The following is a 22,952-nucleotide window of genomic DNA, read 5'->3' as shown; positions in this document are numbered from 1 at the left end:
CATTAGATGGTACTAACCCTGACTCGTCTTGCCCAACAAAATAATAAAAACAACAGTGTAATTATATTAATATATCAATCACATATATTTGAAAACAATAATTGACAGCACAATAATAGTTAGGTTTTCTCCAGATTATGTAAAATCATGAAAAAAAAAAAGACTAGCAAACAGCAATCTAAAAAACAAAAACCTTTACTTAAGTAATCTAGCATATCAACAATTAGAGCTTGAGTAGCAAGTTTTTACAAAACAGTGAGTGAGTCCTTCTAGCTAATGTTGATTTACTCCGGGTCGAGTCTGGGCAACACAGGCAGTATTAGGTTACCAAAGGAGGAGTCCTGAATGATGAAGAAGCCAGATGAGTGTGCATGTGCATGCTGAAACCAAACCAGAGAAAAATGCACATTTGATGGACATTATCAAGAATAAACAAATACTAAAAACTCCCTATATAAGGCTTATGGCACCTGTAAAGCTGCTTTCTGCTGTGCTGCGATGTGCTGCTGCTCGGCCTGATCCCTGAACTCCTTCACTGCTGGTCGACAGAGGGGGATGCTGGGAAAGAAAGGACAAAACACTGTACTGCATATGATGTGACTTCTTTAAGAGTATGCAAAACGAAAGAGAGAGAGAACCAGTGAAAACCTCAAATCAGATATGTTTCTAGTGATAGGTGTTGATATAACAGTACCTGGCTCCTGGGTTATTCATAGACACACTCTGTATCAGCCGTCTCTTCTCCTTATCCAGCTCAGCTAGAATAGCAACCCTGTTCTTGTTTTGCAAACCTACCGAGGTCAAATTTACAGTTTAAATGATTCAAATGTGAAATTGAAAATGGGCAAATCTAATAGAAACAGAGCGAGAGTAACACAACGACTGATTAAAGCTTCACTCGTCAATGTGTGTGATGGGTATGCTTTGTTATTTTTAGGGATTTAACGTTACTTCGAAAATGATTAAAAAAAAAAGGGCTTTTTTAATTATTATAAAAAATGATAGTCCAGCTGTTTCTGGCATCTGATATGTTACAGTATTTACCTTGTCCGGGCGGATTCGCAGCCATTTGACATACTCTAAATATGAAACAGGAGAAACTACTTTAAAATTTACGCCAAACGGATGAATGTTGTCCTCTCCTCTGATAAATGAAGCAGATCCTCACAGATATTTATTAGTAAACAAGGTGAAAGAAGTATCTTTCAGAATAAATCACAGATATTACCCTGCTAATCATTACTTGATTAAATTTAAAAGGGACATCAATACAAACTGTTCTTTTTGTGAAGACCACCCTGAAAGTGTTTTGTACCTCTTTTGGTATTGCCCACACACCAGAACATTTTGGCAAAACCTCAGCAGATTCATCATTGACCATATTTATAAAGACTTTGCCTTATTGTGGAAGGATGTTATTTTTGCTTTTATAAAAGTCAAAGTAAAGAAAAAACGTACTTCATTATAAATGTATTAATACTTTTGGCAAAATTTCACATACATAAATGTAAATTAAGCTCTAAAAAACCTTGTTTTGTACTTTTTATCCACGAAGTTGAACTTTATATTAATCTGATTTCTGGCTCAAACAACAAAAAGGCTGTTAAAACTATCAACATATGGTCCTCTTTCACTTTGTAATGACTTGTAAGCTTCCCCTGGCTATTTTATTTTTTTGTATGTTATGTTTATTATGGCTAATCACACTTGATTTGTTCCCTTTTTGCAAAAAAAAAAAGGGTGTCTCGAAGCAGCTCTCTCTCGCGCGCACGCGCGCGCCGCCTGGAGAACTGGAGCGAGTCTGAACCTTTGGAACGCTCGCGAGTTCTTCTTTCTTAATGTTCTAATAATTAATTATCTTTATTTTGCTATATATCTTTTCTTTGTTATGCTGCTATTTGGACTTCAAATATCACCATAACATATAAATTTACAAAACATACATTTTATGTTTCAAACGTTAGCAAAAGGCAAATCAATTTTATGTTTGATTATTATTAACATATTTTATTGAAATTAAATTCATTTGAACTTATTTTATTAGAATCACAGGGTTCAGCAGCTTCTATATTATTGGGTAGCATAATCAGCTCTATGCAACATAAATTAAAGATAATTAAAAAAATGTATTCATATGTTTACCTGACATATGGAAATCAATGAAATACTGAAATGAAGAAATAAGTGCTTATTATGAAGTGTTAAATTAATTTTCTTCATCACTCTTTTAATGACTCTGAAAATAAATTTTCATTGTAGCTCAGAGGGATTTTAATTCTGATACATGGTATACATTTAAACAGAAAGAATGGACAAACAGAAAAAAACAAAAGCAATGGACAAACTCAAACACTACTATCATATGAAACTATTTTTACATTAGTGAAAGGTTTCATTTGTGAAAAAACATGACAATTTTCCGAAAGGTACAAAGGAGCACTAATATTCATTTACATTTATACATGATACGATTGACTGGCTAAATACATTGTTCATTATCTTCTTTTTCGACAAAAGAACAACCTGAAAATCATTTGTATGTGTCAGAAATTGAATGGAGGAAAGGGTCTGGAATATGAACAGCGTTTATCACCATAAAATATGAAAAAGTAAATATGAACATGTTGGATGGCACAGAGGAACAGTGCATTATCACGTCTTCTCTATAATAGGCAAAAATACTGCAGGCAGATGCATCATTTGAAAGATGTGGTTATGACAATATTAAAAATAGAAGACAGCTCCAAAACAGCTGATGAAAGACAAGAATGCAATTATGTGAGTCGTCTAGCAGATTGCTTGCAGTCGTGCAGCTAAATAATGCTTGCAGTCGTGCAGCTAAATAATGGGAAGTCGTGGCCTAATGGTTAGAGAGTCGGACTCCCAATCGAAAGGTTGTGAGTTCGAGTCCTGGGCCGGCAGGAATTGTGGGTGGGGGGAGTGCATGTACAGTTCTCTCTCCACCTTCAATACCACGACTTAGGTGCCCTTGAGCAAGGCACTGAACCCCCAACTGCTCCCTGGGCGCCGCAGCATAAATGGCTGCCCACTGCTCCGGGTGTGTGCTCACAGTGTGTGTGTGTGTTCACTGCTCTGTGTGTGTGCACTTTGGATGGGTTAAATGCAGAGCACAAATTCTGAGTATGGGTCACCATACTTGGCTGAATGTCACTTCACTTCACTTTATCTTTACTATCAGTTATGAGGACATTTTCATAAAAAAGCCCTGAGTATAGAGACGGTTATTAAGGCATAACAAGGTGCATAAGCAGTTTATTTCATAAAGGAAATATGAGGAAACATCACCCTATTCCACATTTTTCCTAAACGGTTTGAACACTTAACCAGCTGTTTGATATGAAATATATCATGTGAAATGTAGGGCTGATCAGAAACCTTCAGTTATAAAATGTCAAAAATATAATGACAGTGTGATGGTCTGTTTAGTGGTGAATAAAAGCTGCATTCAACAAGCATGTTTGAGTCTGGGCAAGATAAGAGTATTAAGTTCCTTCAAAGTTTTAGTAACTGTCTGATATATGAAATAAAACGGAATAAAATCATACTATTTTGGCAGATTACATGCAGCAGTTTTTATTTTGAATCAATTGTTAACGTTTAATCTGTGTTTAAGAAAGCAGACTTCCACAGAGCACAGTGAGGAATCGTTTGAGCTGTTATGTGAGAAGGCACTATGTAAAATGAAGTCAGCCGGTCCTCTAGTGCTCTAAAATAATGCTTAAAAGTCCATGTTAAGCACCTGTGCCAACCAAATCATGGCTTCAGCCAAACCTACAGACCACCTCCAGTTGATGAATTTGTTTCTTATAGCACTTCTACCATAGAAACATTTAATATCCCATTTAATATTACTTGCCTTCAAGAAGGAAACACATGCCAGTGAATCACAAACAGAACACGTAATATTTCACCCCAAAACCTCAAAAAAAAAAAAAAGTAATTTAATAAACATAATCCTATTTTCTGTACCAAAAAAATTACCTTTATATATTATTTAATAACAATAAAATCTAATTTTTTAAAGAGTGATCCAAACTGTAATAACATTTTATTTAAACGATCATACGGTTTATTTTTTTCTTGCATTATGCATACTGATCATCTTATTATATTTATAAATTCTATATAAATGTATTTTTTATTCTCATTACTGTAATGTTTTGCAACTAAAAAGAAACCAAAGTTCTTAAAAATCAAAAATTATAAGTACTGTAATGAGAATGACATTTTCCTTGCATTACATGTAATTTGATTACTTTATGCAAGATTATCCTTAATTTATGAAAAACATTTAATATAAAACAAAAACAAAAAAAATCTCATGTAAAAAATCTAACTGCAATACTTATTTTAACCCAATTACAGTAATGAGTTTTCCCCTTTTATCATACACATATTAGATATGGTTTATGAAAATTCTGTATAAACCAAAACTCATTTTGATTCTAATTACTGAAAAATAATTTTATACCACTAAAGTAAAAAACAAACTGTAATCCAGGTCATTTTAAGTAAAAAGAACATTTACAGTAATGATAATGACATTTTTCCTGCATTATGCATAATGATTGCAGTTTCATAATGATAATGGAATTAAGGCAGTTCACCCAAAAATTAACATTTTGTCATTTATCCACCCTCCTGTTGTACAAAGAGAGTTTCGGTTACTATTATCTTTAACATTGAGAGAGACAAAAGAAAACAAACACGGACACATTTCTTAAAATCTCTTCTTTTATATTCACCAGAAGAAGGAAGTCATACAGGTTTGAAACAACACAAGGGTGAGTAAATGACAGAACTTTCATTTTTGGGTAAAATAACTTTTTAATAGCTCCTAAAATAAACTTGTTTTTCTTTAAGCAAAAAAAACAAAAAAAAATGTTGGGATGTAGTATGAACTGGACATTGACAGGTTTCAGGAGACTGACTCAAAGTGTTTTAGTGACTACAGACGTGTAGACTCATCAGACTCGGAGTATGGAAAGGTTTGGTTTAATTCAGCCCTGACAAAGCGGATCAACCAATAACTGCAAAGAAAACCCAAAACAAACGAACTTCGTGAATAGAATCAGTGAGCAGGTTCTCAACTGATGTGTGGACTGAGATGAAGGAGCATAGACTCACTACAGGATTACAAAGCTTATTTAGCTGCTCTTTTCACCAGTAAAGAGTAATCTTATCAGATTTTTGGAGTACAGGAAATCTGTACCGCCGTGCTCTGCTACAATCTCGTGTGACTCTTAGACCGGGTCGGCTGAATGTCTGCATGCTTGAACATGAACTGAACCCGATACTGATTAAGGAGCAAGATCTGCAGTGAGCACTTAAATAGAATGAAGCTACAGCAGAGGCTACTTACTGTATACAAGTCATGATCAGACGACTAATTACATGTGCAGGGAAGTTCCTTCCGCATCCCAACTGTCCCGAGGTTATTAGGAAGAAAAAAAAAAAGTGGAGCTTTCTGACAACGGTGAATGAGAAGACGAAAATCCAGATTTAAAAGACAACCAAATATCATGATTATGCAGATTTAAAAGTGGAAAACTTTGCCAAACAAAACAAAAACTAGCTTAAAATTGCATCCACTGCTATAAAATAAACCCCTTCCTGTAAAGCAACCAGTGTGAGACCATCGCAGGGGCTACAATGAAGTACTGTAGTCCTCCACAACACATCTCACTGGCCAATGGGAAGTTCTGGTTTGTGTCTTTTTATTAGAAGGCCCATGAATCCATATGAGGGCCGGTAAGAGTGCCCTCAGTGGAGCCCGAGTCTAGGTTCAGCAACACCCTGGGTCTGAGTCACGGCTCTAGCAGCTGATGGGACAGTCCGTCTTGGCTTTGCCAGCAAAACTAACGATTCTCCTGAGGCAGCGACCAAACTCCTCCAGAATGAGGCGCTCTGCCACGGCCTGAGGCTGGTTGTTGAGTTCGGCCTGCTCGGCCTGCTCCAGCAGACAGTCACACGTCGCCTCGGCCACTTCCTTTGTTACGAATGTGTATGGCAACCTGGAAAGAGATTTACACTTGAACCATTACAAGAAGATGATTTTCGAAAACTAAAAGGACACAAAGTGTGTAGGTTTTCCATTAGAACACACAGGAAATAACCTAGTAACCACTTTAAATATATATTGCTATGGTATTAGAAGTAGTTTTTACTCATTAATTGCTGTGTGGTTCACCAAGAAGCTGCTAGGTGGTTGCTTGGCAAATTGATAGGAAGTTGTCAAAGTGCTATGGGTTGTTGCTAGGGAGCGGATTATGAGGTTCATGGGTAATTGGTGGATATATTGTGATGTACTGATGATAATGCAGAGCTGATAAAGTGAAGGTGGGACGTACTTTCCGCCTCCGCTGGTGACGGCCGGTGTGGTTCTGGTGAGCAGGTCTGAGATCTGTGAGGACAGTTTGGTTTTGGCTGCGGTTTGCTGCTGAACTCGCACCTCTGCAGCGTCTGCCAGGTGCATCAGCGTCTTCCTCTCCGGACTCTCCTCGAAGTTCTTGCAGCCCATGCATTTGCAGATGGACGAACACATGATCTTTGCCTGAAGTGAAGAGATGATAGAATGATATCTGTTCCCAAACATCAGAGAAGACTGACCAGATCTTCTATAGGACACTTCCACATTCTGTGCAGAGTGCTAACATTCACCTCATAACACTCGCAGTAGTTTTTCAGACAGCCAGACTTCTTACAGTTGCAGCCTTTGCTGTGTCTCCTGTCCGACTCCCCTTGTTTGCCTTTGCCAATCTTGGGCTTGAAAGCCACAGGGTTTCTGTCTAAGCATGACTGGGAGAAAGTACATTACATTCGATGCCTATAGATATTCAAAGCATTACAGCAGAACTGTCCTGTACAGCAAAACAAACGAGATGTCAAGGGCGTTGGCTTGCTATTGCTAGGTGGTTGTTAACTGGCAAATAGAAATAAAGGCACATTTGAAGTATTATGTTTGGCAGGTTCATTACCTTAATGGCCTTCAGTCTTTCACTCTCATGATCAAGGTTGTTAAAGCAATTAACACAGTTGCAGTTATTACAGAACTCCCCGTTGGCAAAGCAATCACAATACCTGTGAGATGAGAGATTAAACTCTTAGTGTAAATGCAAGGTACTATTCATCAAAGAACTGCAGTTGCTGTAAAGGTGATGATACACGAGGCAACGTTTTGAGGAATGTTGCAGAGCAATGTTGCTTGGCCAGTTACCCAATGAGAATGGCCAACAATCTGGACACTTTAGACCGATTGAGGGCCCTGTGTCTCACTTGTTTTCCCGCTGACGGCAACATTGCTCAAAAAGTTGCCCAATGTATCATCTCCTTAAGAGTAACATAAATGTTCAAAAGTGGTAAGATTTTTAATGTTAAAATTTCTTACGCTCACTAAGACTGCGTTCATTTGACCTAAAATACAGAAAGATATTGTACATTATTTTTAATATAATTTAAAATAACTGTTGTGTATTTTAATGTTTTAAATTTTTTTCCTGTGATCAAAGCTGAATTTTCTGTTTACTATTTTCCTAATGGGAAAATTCATTTTCAAGATTGGCTGATGAATATAAATTTCAAAAGAACAGCAGTTATTTGAAAGTAATCTTTTGTATCGTTCTTAAATTCAAAATGCAAAACATTTTGGAATTTTGAAATGATCAAATTTAAATCAATTCAATGCATCCATCTTGAAGTATAAAAAAAAAAAAATCTTACTGACCCCAAACATTTGACTTGAATTACATGTAATGCTTCCGAAGAAAAAAAAAAAAAAACATCCACTGCCATCCTCTGCACAGATCCAACCTTTTGACCCGTCGGTTTACATTCACTTTTAGACACGACTGGTTAACCGATACCATGCACACAGTAGACCCTTGGGTTTTGAATGGCCATGCCCTTAAAAATATTTATATAATTCACGTCAAATGGCCATTATTATTAGCCAGCATGGACAACAGCTGTCATGAATGTTTTGCAGCACAAAATCTGACTGAAAGGATAAATAACTGAAAACAATGGTAATTTTCATTTGTTATTCTATTCTATCTACAGCTCTTTAGAGGTGGAATTCTTTAGTGAAATAAAGTAGCGCGTAGGTTGGATGTCCAGATATCGGATATGTATCCAATTAAAATCCACATTTGGAAGTGGCTCAGATTGGATGCGAAAAAAAGGCCTTTTGGGTTTATATGTGTGCAACAAATTCCAATAAGATGTGAGCAAAAAAAATCCGATTTTTTTGTGCCAGTGTAACTGCAGTAAATGCTTGACAAGGAGTGCTTGTGAGCAATACAATTTGAAATTAAAGTTGTACCTGTGTTAATCTGCTTCCCGTCTGTATGAATTATCTGTTCTTACTGGTGAATTTGACAGTATGTGAACTGAACTGCAGATTGTTAAAAGGAAGGAAATTGTTGTAATATTCTACAACTGGATCTGGAAACTATGAAAGCACTTGCCAAATGCAGCAGCGGGAACAGGTTACACCCTTTATATTATGGGCCATTTTCAACTTTAAAAGAATTGAAACAAATGCTGGGTAACATACAATTTCAGACACTGTGACCGTGTGCAGTTGCAGGGTTTTCTCGGCCTTGAAGTTGCTTCAGACGTTGATAAACTGTAATAAAACACAGGCAGAATGCAACCTTAGGGTTAATTTGTAAATATGTGCCCTGTGCTGGCAAAATGAGTCACAATGAATACATATTAAGGTAATAAAGGTAGTAACCAAATAAAGGTAATTAAACATCTAAAATTATTATTTGCAGCATTGGGATCGCTAGACGAAGGCTTTGTAAAAACATGAGTGACATTTTTCACTTTTTTTGCCTGTAGCTCAAAATCAGCCCATGCACATTCCAACACATTTTGCCAGAATGGGTGCACGCACGCACGCGCGCGCACGCACACACACACACACACACACACACACACACACACACACACACACACACACACACACACACACGTAACAGTGAGGCATGTGGCACTCGGCTCACCCATTGAGTGTAAGCCTGGCTTGAGTCTGTATGGGGGTGGCTGTTGAGAAGGTGGAGCTGCTGGTCAAAGTAACAAACGTAGGCTGAGCGATCTATGGGAACAAGAAAATGGGAGAATCCCTTTAAACAACCAGACAAACTCATACATCCTGCTCCATCGCTGACATACGGACCTGTGTAACGTAAGGGGCCGGTAACACAGCATAGCCCATGTTCCCCGAGCCGTGGGCGGGGGTGAGCACAGTGCCCGGCGGCAGGCTGGTGAGGTTGGGCTGGATTTGTGGTAGATGTGTGGCTGGCATGATGAGACGCTGGGGCGTCTGACTCGTGGTCACCACCTGAGCTGCTGATGTCAAGGGTTTGGGTACCACCTGGGTTCAAGATGTTCAAGCATGTGTGAACTGTTTCTGATGAATAACAGATTATGTACACAAAGCCATACAGCAAAAACACCTAAAGCTGCAAGATCATCCATAACAATGGTGTCACTGTTCAACTGTATGTGATGAACGAGTTGTTTGACTGTGTACCTGTTTGATGCTCTGTGCTGGGACGATGGGTACAGACATCCGTACTGCAGCATTCATCATTACAGGCTTGGCTTTGTAACAACACAACAATAAATACGTTATTGAATTTCCTTAAATGATTACAAGTCAATTCATTTTCAATCCTATCATTAAAGTCATTCTTAAAAACCGAATTCTGCAATGCACCCATTAGAAAAACAATACTGCGTGACAAGAGGGGTGAATATTTATGGACCATTGCCCAAAACAGGAATTATGGGATCTGAAAACCAGTTCCAGGTATACAGAAAAAAAATCTTTAAAGTGTAGTTTGATCGCAAAATAAAAGACTCCTGTGGTTCTTTTGATTTCTTTTTACTCCTCTGGTTCTTTTGACTATATCAGGCACATTCAGGGAAACAATTTAATGCCCGAAAAGTTAACCCTTATGAGCTGATTCACTTGAACCATAAACATACAGCTTACAACTAACTGAGACTGAAATCAGTGTGGTTATTGATACAGTTCATGACAAAGTGTACTACATATGATGGATATATGCACTTTATTTTGCTTCAAAATCTCAAGCCCCATTCACTGCCATTACAAAGCTTGAAAGAAGAAAGTCATATACACCTAGGATTGCTTGAGGGCGAGTAAATCATGGGGTAATTTGAGTTTTTTGGTGAACTATCCCTTTAAAATTCTTCTCACATGGGTTGACTGTGATATACTGACCTTGTTGGATGGAAGGGTTGGTGTTTGTGCTGCCGCCCGACTGTGGCGTGGTGCTGCCAGTGGTGGCCGTTACCAGTCGCACATAATGGAAGCGGCTGCCCGGCACCTGGATCTGCTGCACGTTGTGAGGGGTGGTGAGGGGGATGATGGTCTTAAACTGGGATGTTCCCACTCCTCCCATCGTCTGCACTGGCTTTACAGTCTGTACACAGAAATCAGCATTAAATGTAGTCAACATGTAAAATTACACATTCATAGTTTCCAGACATGTGACTGGCTCAAAGGCCTGGCGGGAAAAACATCCACAGAACTGCAGCACAAGCCCTTCAGTTTTCCATCTGTTTCCTATACACAAATATTTCGATCATCTCTCAAAAGGACAAAAGAAAGATATGTGAACAAAATGCAAGTTTTGGCCATTTGCATTACATTTAAAACACCCGCTGAAATATTTCAGTTAAAAACTGCAAGACATGCTAAAATGTTTCATGTGAAAACACTTAAAAGTACCTTTAAAACAATGATATTACAAGATCAAATTCAATACAAATGTGTGCTTTTTGCAGGCGAGCAGATGAGCTTGGAACATGAACGCAATGCAATAAACGGTTAAGTGTTTTCTTTAAAACTGTTTTCTATGGGAAAACATTTAATGTAAAACTTTATGCATTGCGTTTATATTCTGGGTTCATCTGCTTGCCTGTGCCAAGTCAGCATCATCAAACCGCATAAAAATAACTGGAGGTCAGCACTGGATAGCCTTATTTTGCCCTCCATGTGGGCGTTCCTGTAAGGGTGTGACGTCACGTGAAAGCTCTGAATACAGGCTGTTATTACAGGATGGGGCAGTTTAAAATCTATATTTGACTTCATAGCAAACTGGTTCTAGTTGGGCGTACCTGTGCGGTGGGCTGGCTGGTTCCTGCTTTAGCTGGAGAAGTGGCAGCAGACTGTTGAACTGTGAGGATCTGCTGGCCCAGAGCCACATTAAGCGGCAGCGTCACAGACTTCTGGGGTGAGTTTGGAGACTGACTGGCCACGGAAACTACAGTCAGCTACAGACAGGAGAAACATGAGGAAGAGGGTGACATCAGAAACCATAGTGTGGCCATCATTGAGAAAGAAAAGGCATGTGATTGCGATGCCAGTTTTTAGATTTAAAAGACTCAAGACCTTGCTGGGAGACTTGAGAGGTGAGATGGCGACTTTGCTGTTGCCAGATGTATTCTGTGGTACAGTGCTGACGGTCTCACCAATGGTGACGGTGCGTGGAGGTGTCAATGGAGTACTCTGGGTAACAACTCGCCCTGTGGACAAAAGAAAGGAAGTCAAATTTAGATATCATAGCTGTGCTGTTATATAAAAAATATCACTCTTGCTCATGTTGTATTTTATAAAGAGTACCAGTCACTACAGGAGCCACGGAAGCTGGGCTGGACAGTCCTTTACTGTTCAGGGCTTTTGTGATGATCAGCTTTGTTATCATCGGTCCAGCTGTAGATACTGTCGGCTTCTTAGTGATCTGTGAAGAGAAATGTGATACTTGGCAATTATTTCAGATGCCCTTGATAGACACTGAACAGGAAAGAAGATTGCACTTTAAGCTCTTTAACTAAACTACATTTACCATAATAACGCATGCCATTTTTCCATACAGAAGAATTATGGTGCAGAAACGGCTACAAAATAATTATAATTTTTATTATTATAAACAATAACAACTGAATATAAGTGATTTAAAAATACAGTTAAACATAAATTGTATTTTTTATAAATATGACTAAATATATAATAACAATGATTCTATTTAAATAGTAATTAAATAGTTATTAAAGGGATAGTTCACCCAAAAATGAACATGACCCCATAATTTATTCACCCTCATGCCATCCTAGGTGTACATGACTTTCTTCTTTCAGACAAATCCAATCGGAGCTATTGTTTATTTTGTTATTAAAGTCTTTATTGGATTGTCCGCTGGTTCCCGCCTCCTTCTTCCCGATGATTATGAAGGTTTAATTCGTTACAGTGGTGCCAAAGCCCGGGACGCTCTGCTGAAGATCCCTCGCCGCTGTGGTGAATCCGCGGTGCGGATATATATATATGTATACATGTATATATATATGTATACATATATACATATATATATACATATATATACATATATATATACATATATACATATATATACATATATATATACATATATACATATATATATACATATATATACACATATATATATATATATATATACATATATACATATATATATACATATATATATGTGTGTGTGTAAACCATCCCGACTCTTCCACGATTCATAATGGTCGTGAATGAGTGCTATTTTTTAATATTCCAAAAGGTGTCAAATAAAGTGCCTCCATCCATAATAAAAAGTTTGGGGGGGGGGGGGGGGGTGTAATAAAGACTCCCTGCAGCAGATCAATGTGTTTTTATAAAAAAAATATCCATATTTAAAACTTTATAAACCATTATCTCTAACTTCCGCCAAAGTCCTTTTAGGCAAGTCGTGCCACTCTGCCGCCATCTTGGCAACGCCTCCGGGCAGCTATTTCAGACTAACGAAACCAGGCTCCTATCTAAATAAATGGGCATAGAGTCAGAACTGCACTTTCACTGGTCACCGGGACATAAAAACTGCATGTATAGAAACAGCAGTAAAATATGATAAAAATGTCTGAAAAATGTTGCCCCAAAATAAGGTTTAAAACGCCTTTTTCCCCACAGGTTACACTTTTACTATGTATGCGCAAGGGTTCCTCAACTGTGCGCATACGTCAGTGGAACCAAACTATAGGCTTAAATGTTTACCAGCTTGACTGTTGAAAGCAGATAATTGGCTTTCCAGCGTGAGGGGCGGGACATGTGAATACAACCGCCATCTTTGCCGTTACGGGTTTTCCTTATATAGTTGTATTGAGGATTGAGGAAGTGGCATGTCTCTTATAAATTGTCTCTGCTTCCGCTAACTGTTGTATGTGCATTCATTACAGCGGATGACGTAGGACGATGCGTAAGGTCCAGTGAAAAGTAACGAATGCGGAAGCCCAGCAGAGAGAGCAAAACACTGGTCATGAATTAGAAGTCCAAAATGGCAAAAATGGCAGAGGATTTTGATATAAGCCAAGAGGGGACTGGTTTTCCTTTACAACAGTATGGAAACTTTGCTTCCTTTGCTCCTGTAAACAAATGTTGGTTCTCGCGAGACTAGCATATTCTTGCCGGACCTTACTCTTACGTCCTACATCATCCACTGGAATGAGGTTCTTTTGTGAACGCTGTACAATAGTTTGCAGAAGCTATATATTGATTTTTTTCGTACAAAAACGCATTGATTCACCACAGGAGCCGTGTGGAGCACTTTTTATGATGGATGGATGTGCTTTATTGGACTTCTTTTGGATTATTTAAAAATAACACTCACTAACTACCATTATAAAACTTGAAAGAGCCAGGATGTTTTTAAATTTAACTCCAACTGGATTCGTCTGAAAGAAGAAAGTCACATGCGCCTAGGATGGCTTGAGGGTGAGTAAATCATGGGGTAATTTTCATTTGTGGGTGAATAATCCCTTTAATAAAACTAAAATTATATATTTTAAATGTTACTATAAATATTATATTATTATAAATAAAGATAATAGCTCATTTTAAAAATAAAGCAATTAAGCCTGTTTCCTTTTTTTGAAATTACTATAAAGATCATTAAAATTAATAAATCATTTTAAAATACAATAATAAAAAGGCATTTTCCTTACAAGTAAAAACAATGTTATTTATTACAAATAAATGGCTTTATATAGTTATAATAAATAAAAATACAGTATAAATATATTTTTACTTGCTAAAAAAAACAAATATGAAAGTTTTTCTATTCTTTCCATGCTTGAAAGTGTACAAGTGACTAACAACTTGTCTGCTGCAGCAATTACAAATTCTTACATTAGTTAACCTTGGCAAAAAAAAAACACAAAAAAAAAAGATAAGAAAAAAACACTGGATAATTATGAGAAACTGTGGCCAAGAAAAGACCCTTGCAATTAAAGTGTCTCTTTAGGGTCTTAAAATAAAATGGTAATATATGCTTAATTTCTGCAATGTCTGCATGAGTGTTTAACGAAATGTTGTAAACACCAACCTGGAGTGTCTTGAGCTGATGGGCCTGCAGTGTGGTGGAGCTGCCCATCAGCTGACTGGCTGAGCTCACCGCTATCACAGGCTTCCCTACGGTAGTCAACATTTTGATCTGCGTCGGCTGGGCCTTGGCATCTCCTGTGCCCTGGGTAGTGGCGGGCTTGTTCCAAGTGTGGGGCAGAGCCAACATAATGGGCTGTCCTGTTTTACTGAGGCCAGCAACCAAGAGTTTTTGGCCCTCTGGCTTGAGCACAGCAGTTCCTGGAGACTTGCCATCTGCAGAGGGGGCACTGGCCACTTTGTTGATGATGAGCTGGTGATTGGCTGGGACAGTAACACTGGAGATTTTGGGGAGGTTCTGAGTCACCGCAGGACCGGTGGTTTTGGTTGAGGTGGTGGTGGTCATGGTGGTGCCGGTTATGAGGCCAGAGGGGGCGAGGAGGAGTTGAGTTCCTGAACTGGTGCTGCACTGAGCATCAGTGGAGGTGGAGCTCATCTGCATAGATGTGGTGGCTGGACACAAGCTGACAATTTCAGGCACCTCTGTCTCCATTGGGACCTGCAGCGGCTCAGGTTCAGATTGGGGAGGAGCGGAGAGGTGCTCGGTGGGGAGCTCCTCATCCATCGCGATGGCTTCTGTATCCATAATCTCATCAGGGAGGAGGCTGTTGAGCTCAGGTGAAACCACATCCATCATGTACAAAGTTACTGAAAACACACTGTGGGGAATAAGACACATCTTAAATGAGAAGCTAGAGATGAGAATATATTGCTGAAAAGCAAGAAGAATTCATTATATGCTGATTTGCTGCTGAAGAAAGATTTCATTTTATTATTATTATTAATGTTGAAAATAGTGCTACTTAATGATTTTGTTGAAACAGTGATACATTTTTTTCAGGATTCTTTGATAAATAGAAAGTTTATTTGAGCAGCATTTATTTGAAATACAAATAACAATGTAAACTACTAAAATGTATCTGCAGAGTAAAACCATTCATTTCTTAACTTAACCTAAACTTTTGAGTATTTTACTTTATTTTACGTTTATTTTACGTAGAAGTATTTTACTACTTCAAAAAGGAAAAGGTGAAACAAACAAACACACTCACACACTCACACACACACACATGCATACATGCATACCACGCATATAAACATTATAGAGTAACTTAGTTCTCCAAATATTTCCCATCAAATATTTCCATGATATTAGCCTTGCAGTAATTCTAATGACTTTTCTGGGTAAAGAAAACAAGTTAAATATTTAAATATACTAAAGGGTTTGTGGGCACAATGTTTTCTTTTTCAACATGTATAGACAGCATTTTTGTATATTATATATACTTGACAGTTTGGAGTGAAACTACTAGTCCAACCCCTCATATCAGCACAGCTGCATAATTATGTCACATAATAATCTGCTACAATCATACTGGCGGGCCATTCAAATTCCCATTTTAACTAAACGCTCCACACACTGCGAGCGACGCGATGCGCCCGGACCGCTCCCATTCATTCCGCGTCGCGTACAGCTGTTTAAGCTCAGCTGCTACGCGACTAACTAGCACAGGAGCTAACCAGCAGTTAACACAATTATATTTCAAGCGCAGCTAACACGAACTAGCTGGACAGTTATGTGCGCCACAGAAAAGTGGCTTAAACAACCTTTAATGCACGCATTTAGTATCTTAAACGTAACATGTAACATTTTCACAGCAGTTAAAACAACAGCAGGCCTCTGTGGACGTGCCTGACAATAACAATCCGTGTTTAATCCTTTACCTCAACACTTCACTGAAAGCGATCAAGAGCGTCTGTCAGTTTCACATCAGGCGGAGTCTGTTGATATTCCACGCGCCCGCTCTCCTGACAATTCTGTTGCCATGGAAATAACTCAATTCACAAGCGCACTCATGAGTTACTGCGCGAGGACCAATCCTTCACTGAAACAAAACATGTTGATCTTCAAGAGTTATCATTCACTATCACTGCGCACTACATGATTGGAGACGGATTCTGTCAGCCAGAGAAGAAAATAAAGCCACACACACAGGCTTTGACCAACAAAATAGAAACAACATTTTCACTGCAACTGTCCCTTCACTGATATCATTTCAATTAGGATCAATCAAGTCTATATCTAAAAAACGTAATATTTTTAAATAATGCATGTTAAAGAGTTTGTCCTTCAAACGAAAGCCACATAACTCTCTTTAAAGGTAACTGTCAACGAGATTCGTATTCCATATATATACATAAAACTAGACTAAGTTTATAAAACTGAAATAAAAGGCAGTGAATACTTAATATTTATAATAATTACAATTAGCTGAATCAGTGCATATTGTACATACAACATAACACATCATAAAATGAACAACCTGAGCGAAAAAGTCGAACTTGTACACTGTTTATAACCAAAATACTGCGTAATTAACAAAAACAACAACAGAAGGGGAACACGTCACTCTGCCTCAACATTACGTCTCATATATAAGTTATGTGTATAATAACACCTCACAGGTTCTCCGTGAAACTAATAGCGCAGTGAAGCGAGGATGAAGCAGAGTCAGCTGTGAGGTGTCTGACTGTCAGGATGAGCCTAAGCTAACTCTCACTGTTAGCAGCTCGGCTAGCGTAACGAGCTCGGATCATGAACGCGCTCCCGAGCTCAAAGCTTTTCTTACGCTCGCTCGAGACGCTCTCCTAAAGTCCTCGAGGTTTCCACTCGATCAGTCTCTGTGAAGCCCGACTCGGCGCCGCATCGCGTCGATCATCCGCTCGCAGACTAAGACGATTGTTTAAAATACCGCGCCGAGCGCCATTTCACCTCTAACATCCCATAATCAAACCACGCCTTCATCGGAAACAACAAATGACGTCACGCAGTAACTTCCGTGCAGCAGAAATAGACCAGAGGTTTCTGTTTTATAATAAAGCATCATTCTATTTCCAAAGAAAAAAAATATTGACCAGAGGTTCAATTTTATTATTTCTATTTTATGATTTATATATATATATATATATATATATATATATATATATATATATACAACAGAAATATTGATGTAGCCATTTGGATCATATTTTAAAAATAATGCCAATGACAAATAATCAGAAAGTGAATCACTTTACCTATATTCACTTTATATATTAAAATGTATTCGATTTAATTGATATTAATTATTATTATATCATATTAGTAACTTTATTGTATATAAAAATAGCTAATGTTGAAGTATAATATAGGCTTTTTTATTTTTATTTATTATTATTATTATTTTTTTTTTACTTTGAATTACTTTTGTGTATATGATAAAAAATATATAGTAGCACCTAACTGCAGTACATATTCATACTGTTTATTTACTGGACCATTTATAAATATAACTCATATAGCTTACTGTATATATTATATTTTATTATATTAAAATACAGTAGCACACATTGTTGAAGTAAAATTCAGAATGTTTATTTTTAAGATCTTATTGTCATTTCTTTTAGTTCTTATATCATATTATATTACATTGTTATATTATATTATATTATATAGCACGTTATTGCTGTTTACTTAGGATATTTCATAAATACACTTCATCTAGCTCTAATATTCTATTCTATTCTATTCTATTCTATTCTATTCTATTCTAGTAGCCCAGGAAAAATGCAGGCTGTTTATTTATAGGAGCTTTTATAAATGCACTCCCTTTAGCTGTAAAGTCGCAGGAAACATTAGGTCAATGCATGGATGCACAGGTGTCTGCTACCCTGCACTGCTCTTTGTGTTTGTTGCTATTTATGTAATGTATGACTTATTAATGAAATTATGATTTATCACATATCATTAAGAAACCATATTTTTGATTCTATATTATCCTTGGAATTAATTAGATTGGAATAATTTAATAATTATAGAAATATAGAAATACACTGAATTAATTACTGGGATTTAGAGTTATTATACAGGGGCAGAGAATGTCTAATATATAATATATATATATCCGTAGACGGGCTCTGGCTCTGACAGGGGTCAGTCTGTGAGGGGAATTAGTCTATAAAGGTTGAAAACCGTCTCTCCGCGCTCTCTGGCGGCCGGCGGGTGAAGTGCAGCGGCTCTCGGCTCTCAGCGCCCTCTGGCGGCCTGCGCCTGCTGTTGTTTTGAGCGCGGAGGAAGATGGCGTCGGGCGTGAGGCAGGAGCTCGCACAGCTGATGAACTCTAGCGGGTCTCACAAAGATCTAGCTGGGAAGTATGTCATTTCAAATCATTTGCTAATATTGTTACTTACTTTACGTCTACTGCATGAAGTAACGGTTGTGTAGGTATTTCCATATGAGAGACGTGCTGCTCTGCAGATGAGATGAGTACAGGCTAACAGTAGCTAGTGTGAGATGATCTACCTGTCAACGACGCCTAGATTAGCTTTATAACTATCCGTAGAAGTTACACGTACAAAGATGTTATTAATAATGGTTGACAGCTATGAGAATAATTAATAAATATTCGTACGGTGATGTATTTTGCATTTAATGGTACATGTGCAAGGGCATGAGTAAAGGCGGTAAGTTTAGCTCCTATTTACTGAATTAAAGACCCCATGAAATTAAAACTGGAAGATTTTAGACCATGTCTCTTAGGTTTGAGGTCATTTATATGCTAGTGTGCACCTTAAAGTTGACAAAATGGCCATCAGTTATTTTAGTCTTTTCTGGTAAAAAACAAACAAAAAAAAACATGACCAGAATTACTCTTGCATAATAGCGGCGTATTTAAAATGTTGTCCAATCAAATGTTTTAGAATTAGCATGCCCCGCCCACAACTCCACTTGCTTCTGACTAGCAAGTAACAAATCGAAAAAAATGTTTATTTAGCCAACCAAAATTCTGTATTAAATATGGTTGTGGTTTCTTGCAAACATTTTTTATTATTCTTATTCTTAAGAAATGTGTTTTTGTGTACTGTTTTGACAGATATCGTCAAATATTAGAAAAGGCTCTTCAGTTTACAGATGCAGAACAACTTGAGGCACTGAAAGCATTTGTTGAAGCGAGTAAGTACACTAGTTTGGTGACAGAATCAGCGTAATAAGAAAACAGACACATTCCTCTCATTACATCGTCTGAATGTCTCTCACTTGTCTCACGCAGTGGTCAATGAGAACGTCAGCCTGGTCATATCCAGACAGCTGCTGACAGACTTTTGCACGCACCTTCTAAACCTACCAGACAGCACTGCGAAAGCTGTGTGTCACTTCACCCTGGAGAAGATCCAGCCCAGAGTCATCTCGTTTGAAGAACAGGTACGTGTGGTGAAAAACACTCTCAGATCAATGCTGGAATCATGTGTGAGCCGATCTCATGCTCTTCCAGGTGGCTTCGATCAGACAGCATCTAGCCACGATCTACGAGAAAGAGGAGGACTGGAGGAACGCAGCGCTGGTTCTTGTGGGGATCCCGCTGGAGACGGGTCAGAAGTACGATCACACACAAACTGAAGCTTCTTATTTGCGTCTGCATGTCACCTTAAACCACTGATGATTAGATTATGTAGTTCACATCATCCGTTTTTAATTTATTTTACAGACAGTACAATGTGGACTATAAATTGGACACTTATCTGAAAATCGCCCGTCTGTATTTGGAGGATGATGACCCAGTTCAGGCTGAGGCCTACATTAACCGAGCGTCTTTACTTCAGAATGAATCCACCAATGAACAGCTGCAGATTCACTACAAGGTGCACCATCAGTTTAAACATGTCATTTTATAATATACTACTATTTATAAAAAGCACAGTATCCAGTCGGGCTGGGTGGTGTTTCAAATAAATGATTTGTGATGCGATGATGATTTCGGTGGGATTTTAAAGAATCGTCAGAATTTAATTGAACAATTGTTTTATTTGTCCAAAAAGCTTTCTAATTAACTTTTATTAACTGTCTAATAAGCGGTTTATTAATAAATATTTATTAATAAACAGCTTATAACATTTCTCTTTTTTTTTATATTTATTTCAAATGTTATTGATATACTTAAAAATTAAGTTAATATCTATAATAACATAACAGTTGAAATATGCATGTATGAATGTATTAATATATTAATAATATAAATAATTATATTTGTAATTAAATTAATAAAGTAAAATATATAATAAAAAATATATATATATATATATACGTATATAGTATATATAAAAAAATAACTTTAAATATAAATGCATTATATTTATCCATTTCTGTAGTTACTTCGCAGTAATTGCTATTTGGTTGAAATGGTTGAAAAAAAAAAATATGGGGCAAGTTTTTTATGGTCCAAATATCCCAATATAAACCCAGTCCATCCAAATACTTATGTCTGTTAGATTACTAACTGTAAAGTGTGTGATTTTGTCATGTCTGTCTGCTTTGTGATTATTGTGAACTGTAATATATTCCGTCATGTTTTGCAGGTCTGTTACGCCAGAGTTCTGGACTATCGGAGGAAGTTCATTGAGGCAGCTCAGCGCTACAATGAGCTTTCTTACAAATCCATCGTCCATGAGACTGAGCGCCTGGAGGCCCTGAAGCATGCGCTTCACTGCACTATACTGGCGTCCGCAGGTACTCTTCATCTATTACATCACTAACAGTCAAACTGCTGGAACTGGTTAAACAGTTTCAGCCTCATTTGAAGCTGGTCATGTGATATAATCAGTTCTTAATGTGTCCAAAAGGTCAGCAGCGCTCTCGTATGTTGGCTACGCTCTTCAAGGATGAACGCTGTCAGCAACTCGCCGCTTACGGCATCCTGGAAAAGATGTACCTGGATCGAATCATTCGGGGAAACCAGCTGCAGGAGTTTGCTGCCATGCTGATGCCACATCAGAAAGCCACCACAGCCGACGGTATTACATGTTATGCTTTAGTACTGTCATTCATTCATGTTCTTTGCTAGGAAAGACTAATGACTAACACTTGTCTTTCAGGTTCAAGCATCTTAGACCGAGCAGTCATTGAGCACAACCTGCTGTCTGCTAGCAAACTCTACAATAACATTACGTTTGAAGAGCTAGGCGCTCTTCTGGAGATTCCTCCTGCAAAGGTACAGCTGTGCAGAAAACATCTGCTGTAAATGAGTCTCTTCTGCTCACCAAGGCTGCATTTATTTGATCAAAAATGTTAATATTTAAAATGTTTAAAATCACTTGTTGTAATATATTTTAGAATGTAATTTATTCCTGTGCTTTAAAGCTGGATTTTCAGCAATCTTCAGTGTCACATGATCCTTCAGAAATCCTTTTGTATACGAATATCTTTGTTTTCCCGCAGGCAGAAAAGATAGCGTCACAAATGATCACAGAGGGCCGCATGAATGGATTCATTGACCAGATAGACAGCATTGTCCATTTTGAAAGTAAGTTTGGTTTTTGACTAAATTTGTTGGATAGAAACTTAAAAATTAAATTTAAGAAACTTAAAAAAATATGTTATTTATGTATATTTCCATTAGCACGAGAGCCGTTGCCCACCTGGGACAAGCAGATTCAGTCCCTGTGCTTCCAGGTGAATAACCTCCTGGAGAAGATCAGTCAGACAGCACCGGAGTGGACGGCACAAGCCATCGAGGCCCAGATGACCCAATAAACCCTCTTCATGCTCTTCTGTCATCAACACTTTGCTTTCTCTCTTCTCATTGGTCAAAAAAAGAGAAAAGACTCCCACTGAATTTATGAAATTTAACCCAGCACATATATGTTAATATTCTCTTAAGCCTGACCTTTTTGCGAGTGAGTTTTCATAGTTGTGGTCTGTGTATACGATACGCCTATTAAATGGCGTGAAAAGTTCCTTGTGTCTTGGAAATGTTGTCTCTGATTTGCTTCACTGCTAGAAACAATCATTAATCAAAATGTATCGTTTTAAAGTCCGCGTGAACCGAAAGTTGCGAACGACTTTTCTCCAGTGTTGTGACGTATTTTCAGAGAGAAACGGAATACTAAATAAGGAAAAATAGTGGGCGTGACTTTATTTTCCAACAAGCACATGATTGGATCTAGAAAAGTAGGTGTTTAATGACAAATATCTCTTCTCTCAAACCCCATTTCGTGTTCTGTCCAATTTATTAAGCATTCGCAGGTGAAGTGCTTTGAACACATCCGTGACCTCTTTCTTATCCCTCCTTTCTCGAAATGTAAAAATTCAAGCCATCTGGACCGTAACGAGGGAATTTTAGGGAATGGGAAATGTGTTTCGTGAGTGCTACAACCAAAAATGCACCTCCTAGCCATCTTTCCTTTCATGCGCTGTCAATGCTCACAAACACCATAGACAGTAAAAGAAAACACACAGGCAGCTTGTCAGTTGGAGGGGCGGATTGACTTCCATGGATGAATTGTTGACCACAAAACGATCAATTTAGGCAAACAAAGTAAATATGCTCAATTTTGATTTCAGTTGGACTTTAATGTTTGATTTCAGTGACAAAAAATCGAATCATGGAATAGTGAAGTACTACAAACCTTGTGAACATGGTAG

At 37.8% G+C, this 22,952-nt stretch overlaps 3 protein-coding genes across 3 annotated transcripts; 1 reads left to right on the top strand and 2 right to left on the bottom strand.

The window, feature by feature from the left end:
- Positions 1 to 235: 235 nt before the first annotated feature.
- Positions 236 to 1,069, bottom strand: LOC132132846 (SOSS complex subunit C-like). Its single transcript, XM_059545373.1, has 4 exons — positions 1,045 to 1,069; positions 695 to 791; positions 471 to 558; positions 236 to 380 (listed from the first exon to the last, which is right to left on the bottom strand). The coding sequence occupies exons 1-4, from the start codon at positions 1,067 to 1,069 to the stop codon at positions 285 to 287; spliced, it is 306 nt and encodes a 101-aa protein (XP_059401356.1). The 3' UTR covers positions 236 to 284.
- Positions 1,070 to 4,735: 3,666 nt separating this feature from the next.
- LOC132132171 (protein lin-54 homolog) lies at positions 4,736 to 17,304 on the bottom strand. The gene is made up of 14 exons (XM_059544475.1): positions 17,125 to 17,304; positions 14,439 to 15,153; positions 11,681 to 11,798; positions 11,450 to 11,583; positions 11,176 to 11,331; positions 10,277 to 10,478; positions 9,560 to 9,630; positions 9,203 to 9,400; positions 9,030 to 9,121; positions 8,576 to 8,647; positions 6,999 to 7,101; positions 6,682 to 6,819; positions 6,372 to 6,574; positions 4,736 to 6,035 (listed from the first exon to the last, which is right to left on the bottom strand). Exons 2-14 carry the CDS (start codon positions 15,129 to 15,131, stop codon positions 5,837 to 5,839), a joined length of 2,379 nt encoding a protein of 792 aa, XP_059400458.1. The 5' UTR covers positions 15,132 to 15,153; positions 17,125 to 17,304; the 3' UTR covers positions 4,736 to 5,836.
- Positions 17,305 to 18,528: 1,224 nt separating this feature from the next.
- On the top strand, positions 18,529 to 22,155 carry LOC132132149 (COP9 signalosome complex subunit 4). The gene is made up of 10 exons (XM_059544444.1): positions 18,529 to 18,685; positions 19,408 to 19,487; positions 19,585 to 19,736; positions 19,807 to 19,910; positions 20,020 to 20,173; positions 20,888 to 21,038; positions 21,152 to 21,322; positions 21,404 to 21,519; positions 21,747 to 21,831; positions 21,928 to 22,155. The coding sequence occupies exons 1-10, from the start codon at positions 18,612 to 18,614 to the stop codon at positions 22,059 to 22,061; spliced, it is 1,221 nt and encodes a 406-aa protein (XP_059400427.1). The 5' UTR covers positions 18,529 to 18,611; the 3' UTR covers positions 22,062 to 22,155.
- The last annotated feature ends 797 nt before the right edge of the window (positions 22,156 to 22,952 follow it).

This window comes from Carassius carassius, chromosome 49, assembly GCF_963082965.1.
Source record: "Carassius carassius chromosome 49, fCarCar2.1, whole genome shotgun sequence".
In the NCBI taxonomy this organism is placed as follows: Eukaryota; Metazoa; Chordata; class Actinopteri; order Cypriniformes; family Cyprinidae; genus Carassius; species Carassius carassius.
The sequence above is the reverse complement of the archived record's forward strand: the minus strand, read 5'-3'. Positions and strand labels throughout refer to the sequence as shown.

Coding starts and splice junctions, on each gene's coding strand:
- LOC132132171 (XM_059544475.1), bottom strand. CDS start 15,131: ATGATGGATGTGGTTTCACCTGAGCTCAACAGCCTCCTCCCTGATGAG. Junction 9,631..10,276: donor CAACCCTTCCATCCAACAAG/GTCAGTATATCA, acceptor GTTGTTACAAAG/CCAAGCCTGTAATGATGAAT. Junction 6,575..6,681: donor ACTACTGCGAGTGTTATGAG/GTGAATGTTAGC, acceptor TCTTCACTTCAG/GCAAAGATCATGTGTTCGTC.
- LOC132132149 (XM_059544444.1), top strand. CDS start 18,612: ATGGCGTCGGGCGTGAGGCAGGAGCTCGCACAGCTGATGAACTCTAGC. Junction 18,686..19,407: donor CACAAAGATCTAGCTGGGAA/GTATGTCATTTC, acceptor CTGTTTTGACAG/ATATCGTCAAATATTAGAAA. Junction 19,911..20,019: donor CCGCTGGAGACGGGTCAGAA/GTACGATCACAC, acceptor TTTATTTTACAG/ACAGTACAATGTGGACTATA.
- LOC132132846 (XM_059545373.1), bottom strand. CDS start 1,069: ATGGCTGCGAATCCGCCCGGACAAG. Junction 792..1,044: donor TGCGAATCCGCCCGGACAAG/GTAAATACTGTA, acceptor TGACCTCGGTAG/GTTTGCAAAACAAGAACAGG. Junction 381..470: donor AGCAGAAAGCAGCTTTACAG/GTGCCATAAGCC, acceptor GTTTGGTTTCAG/CATGCACATGCACACTCATC.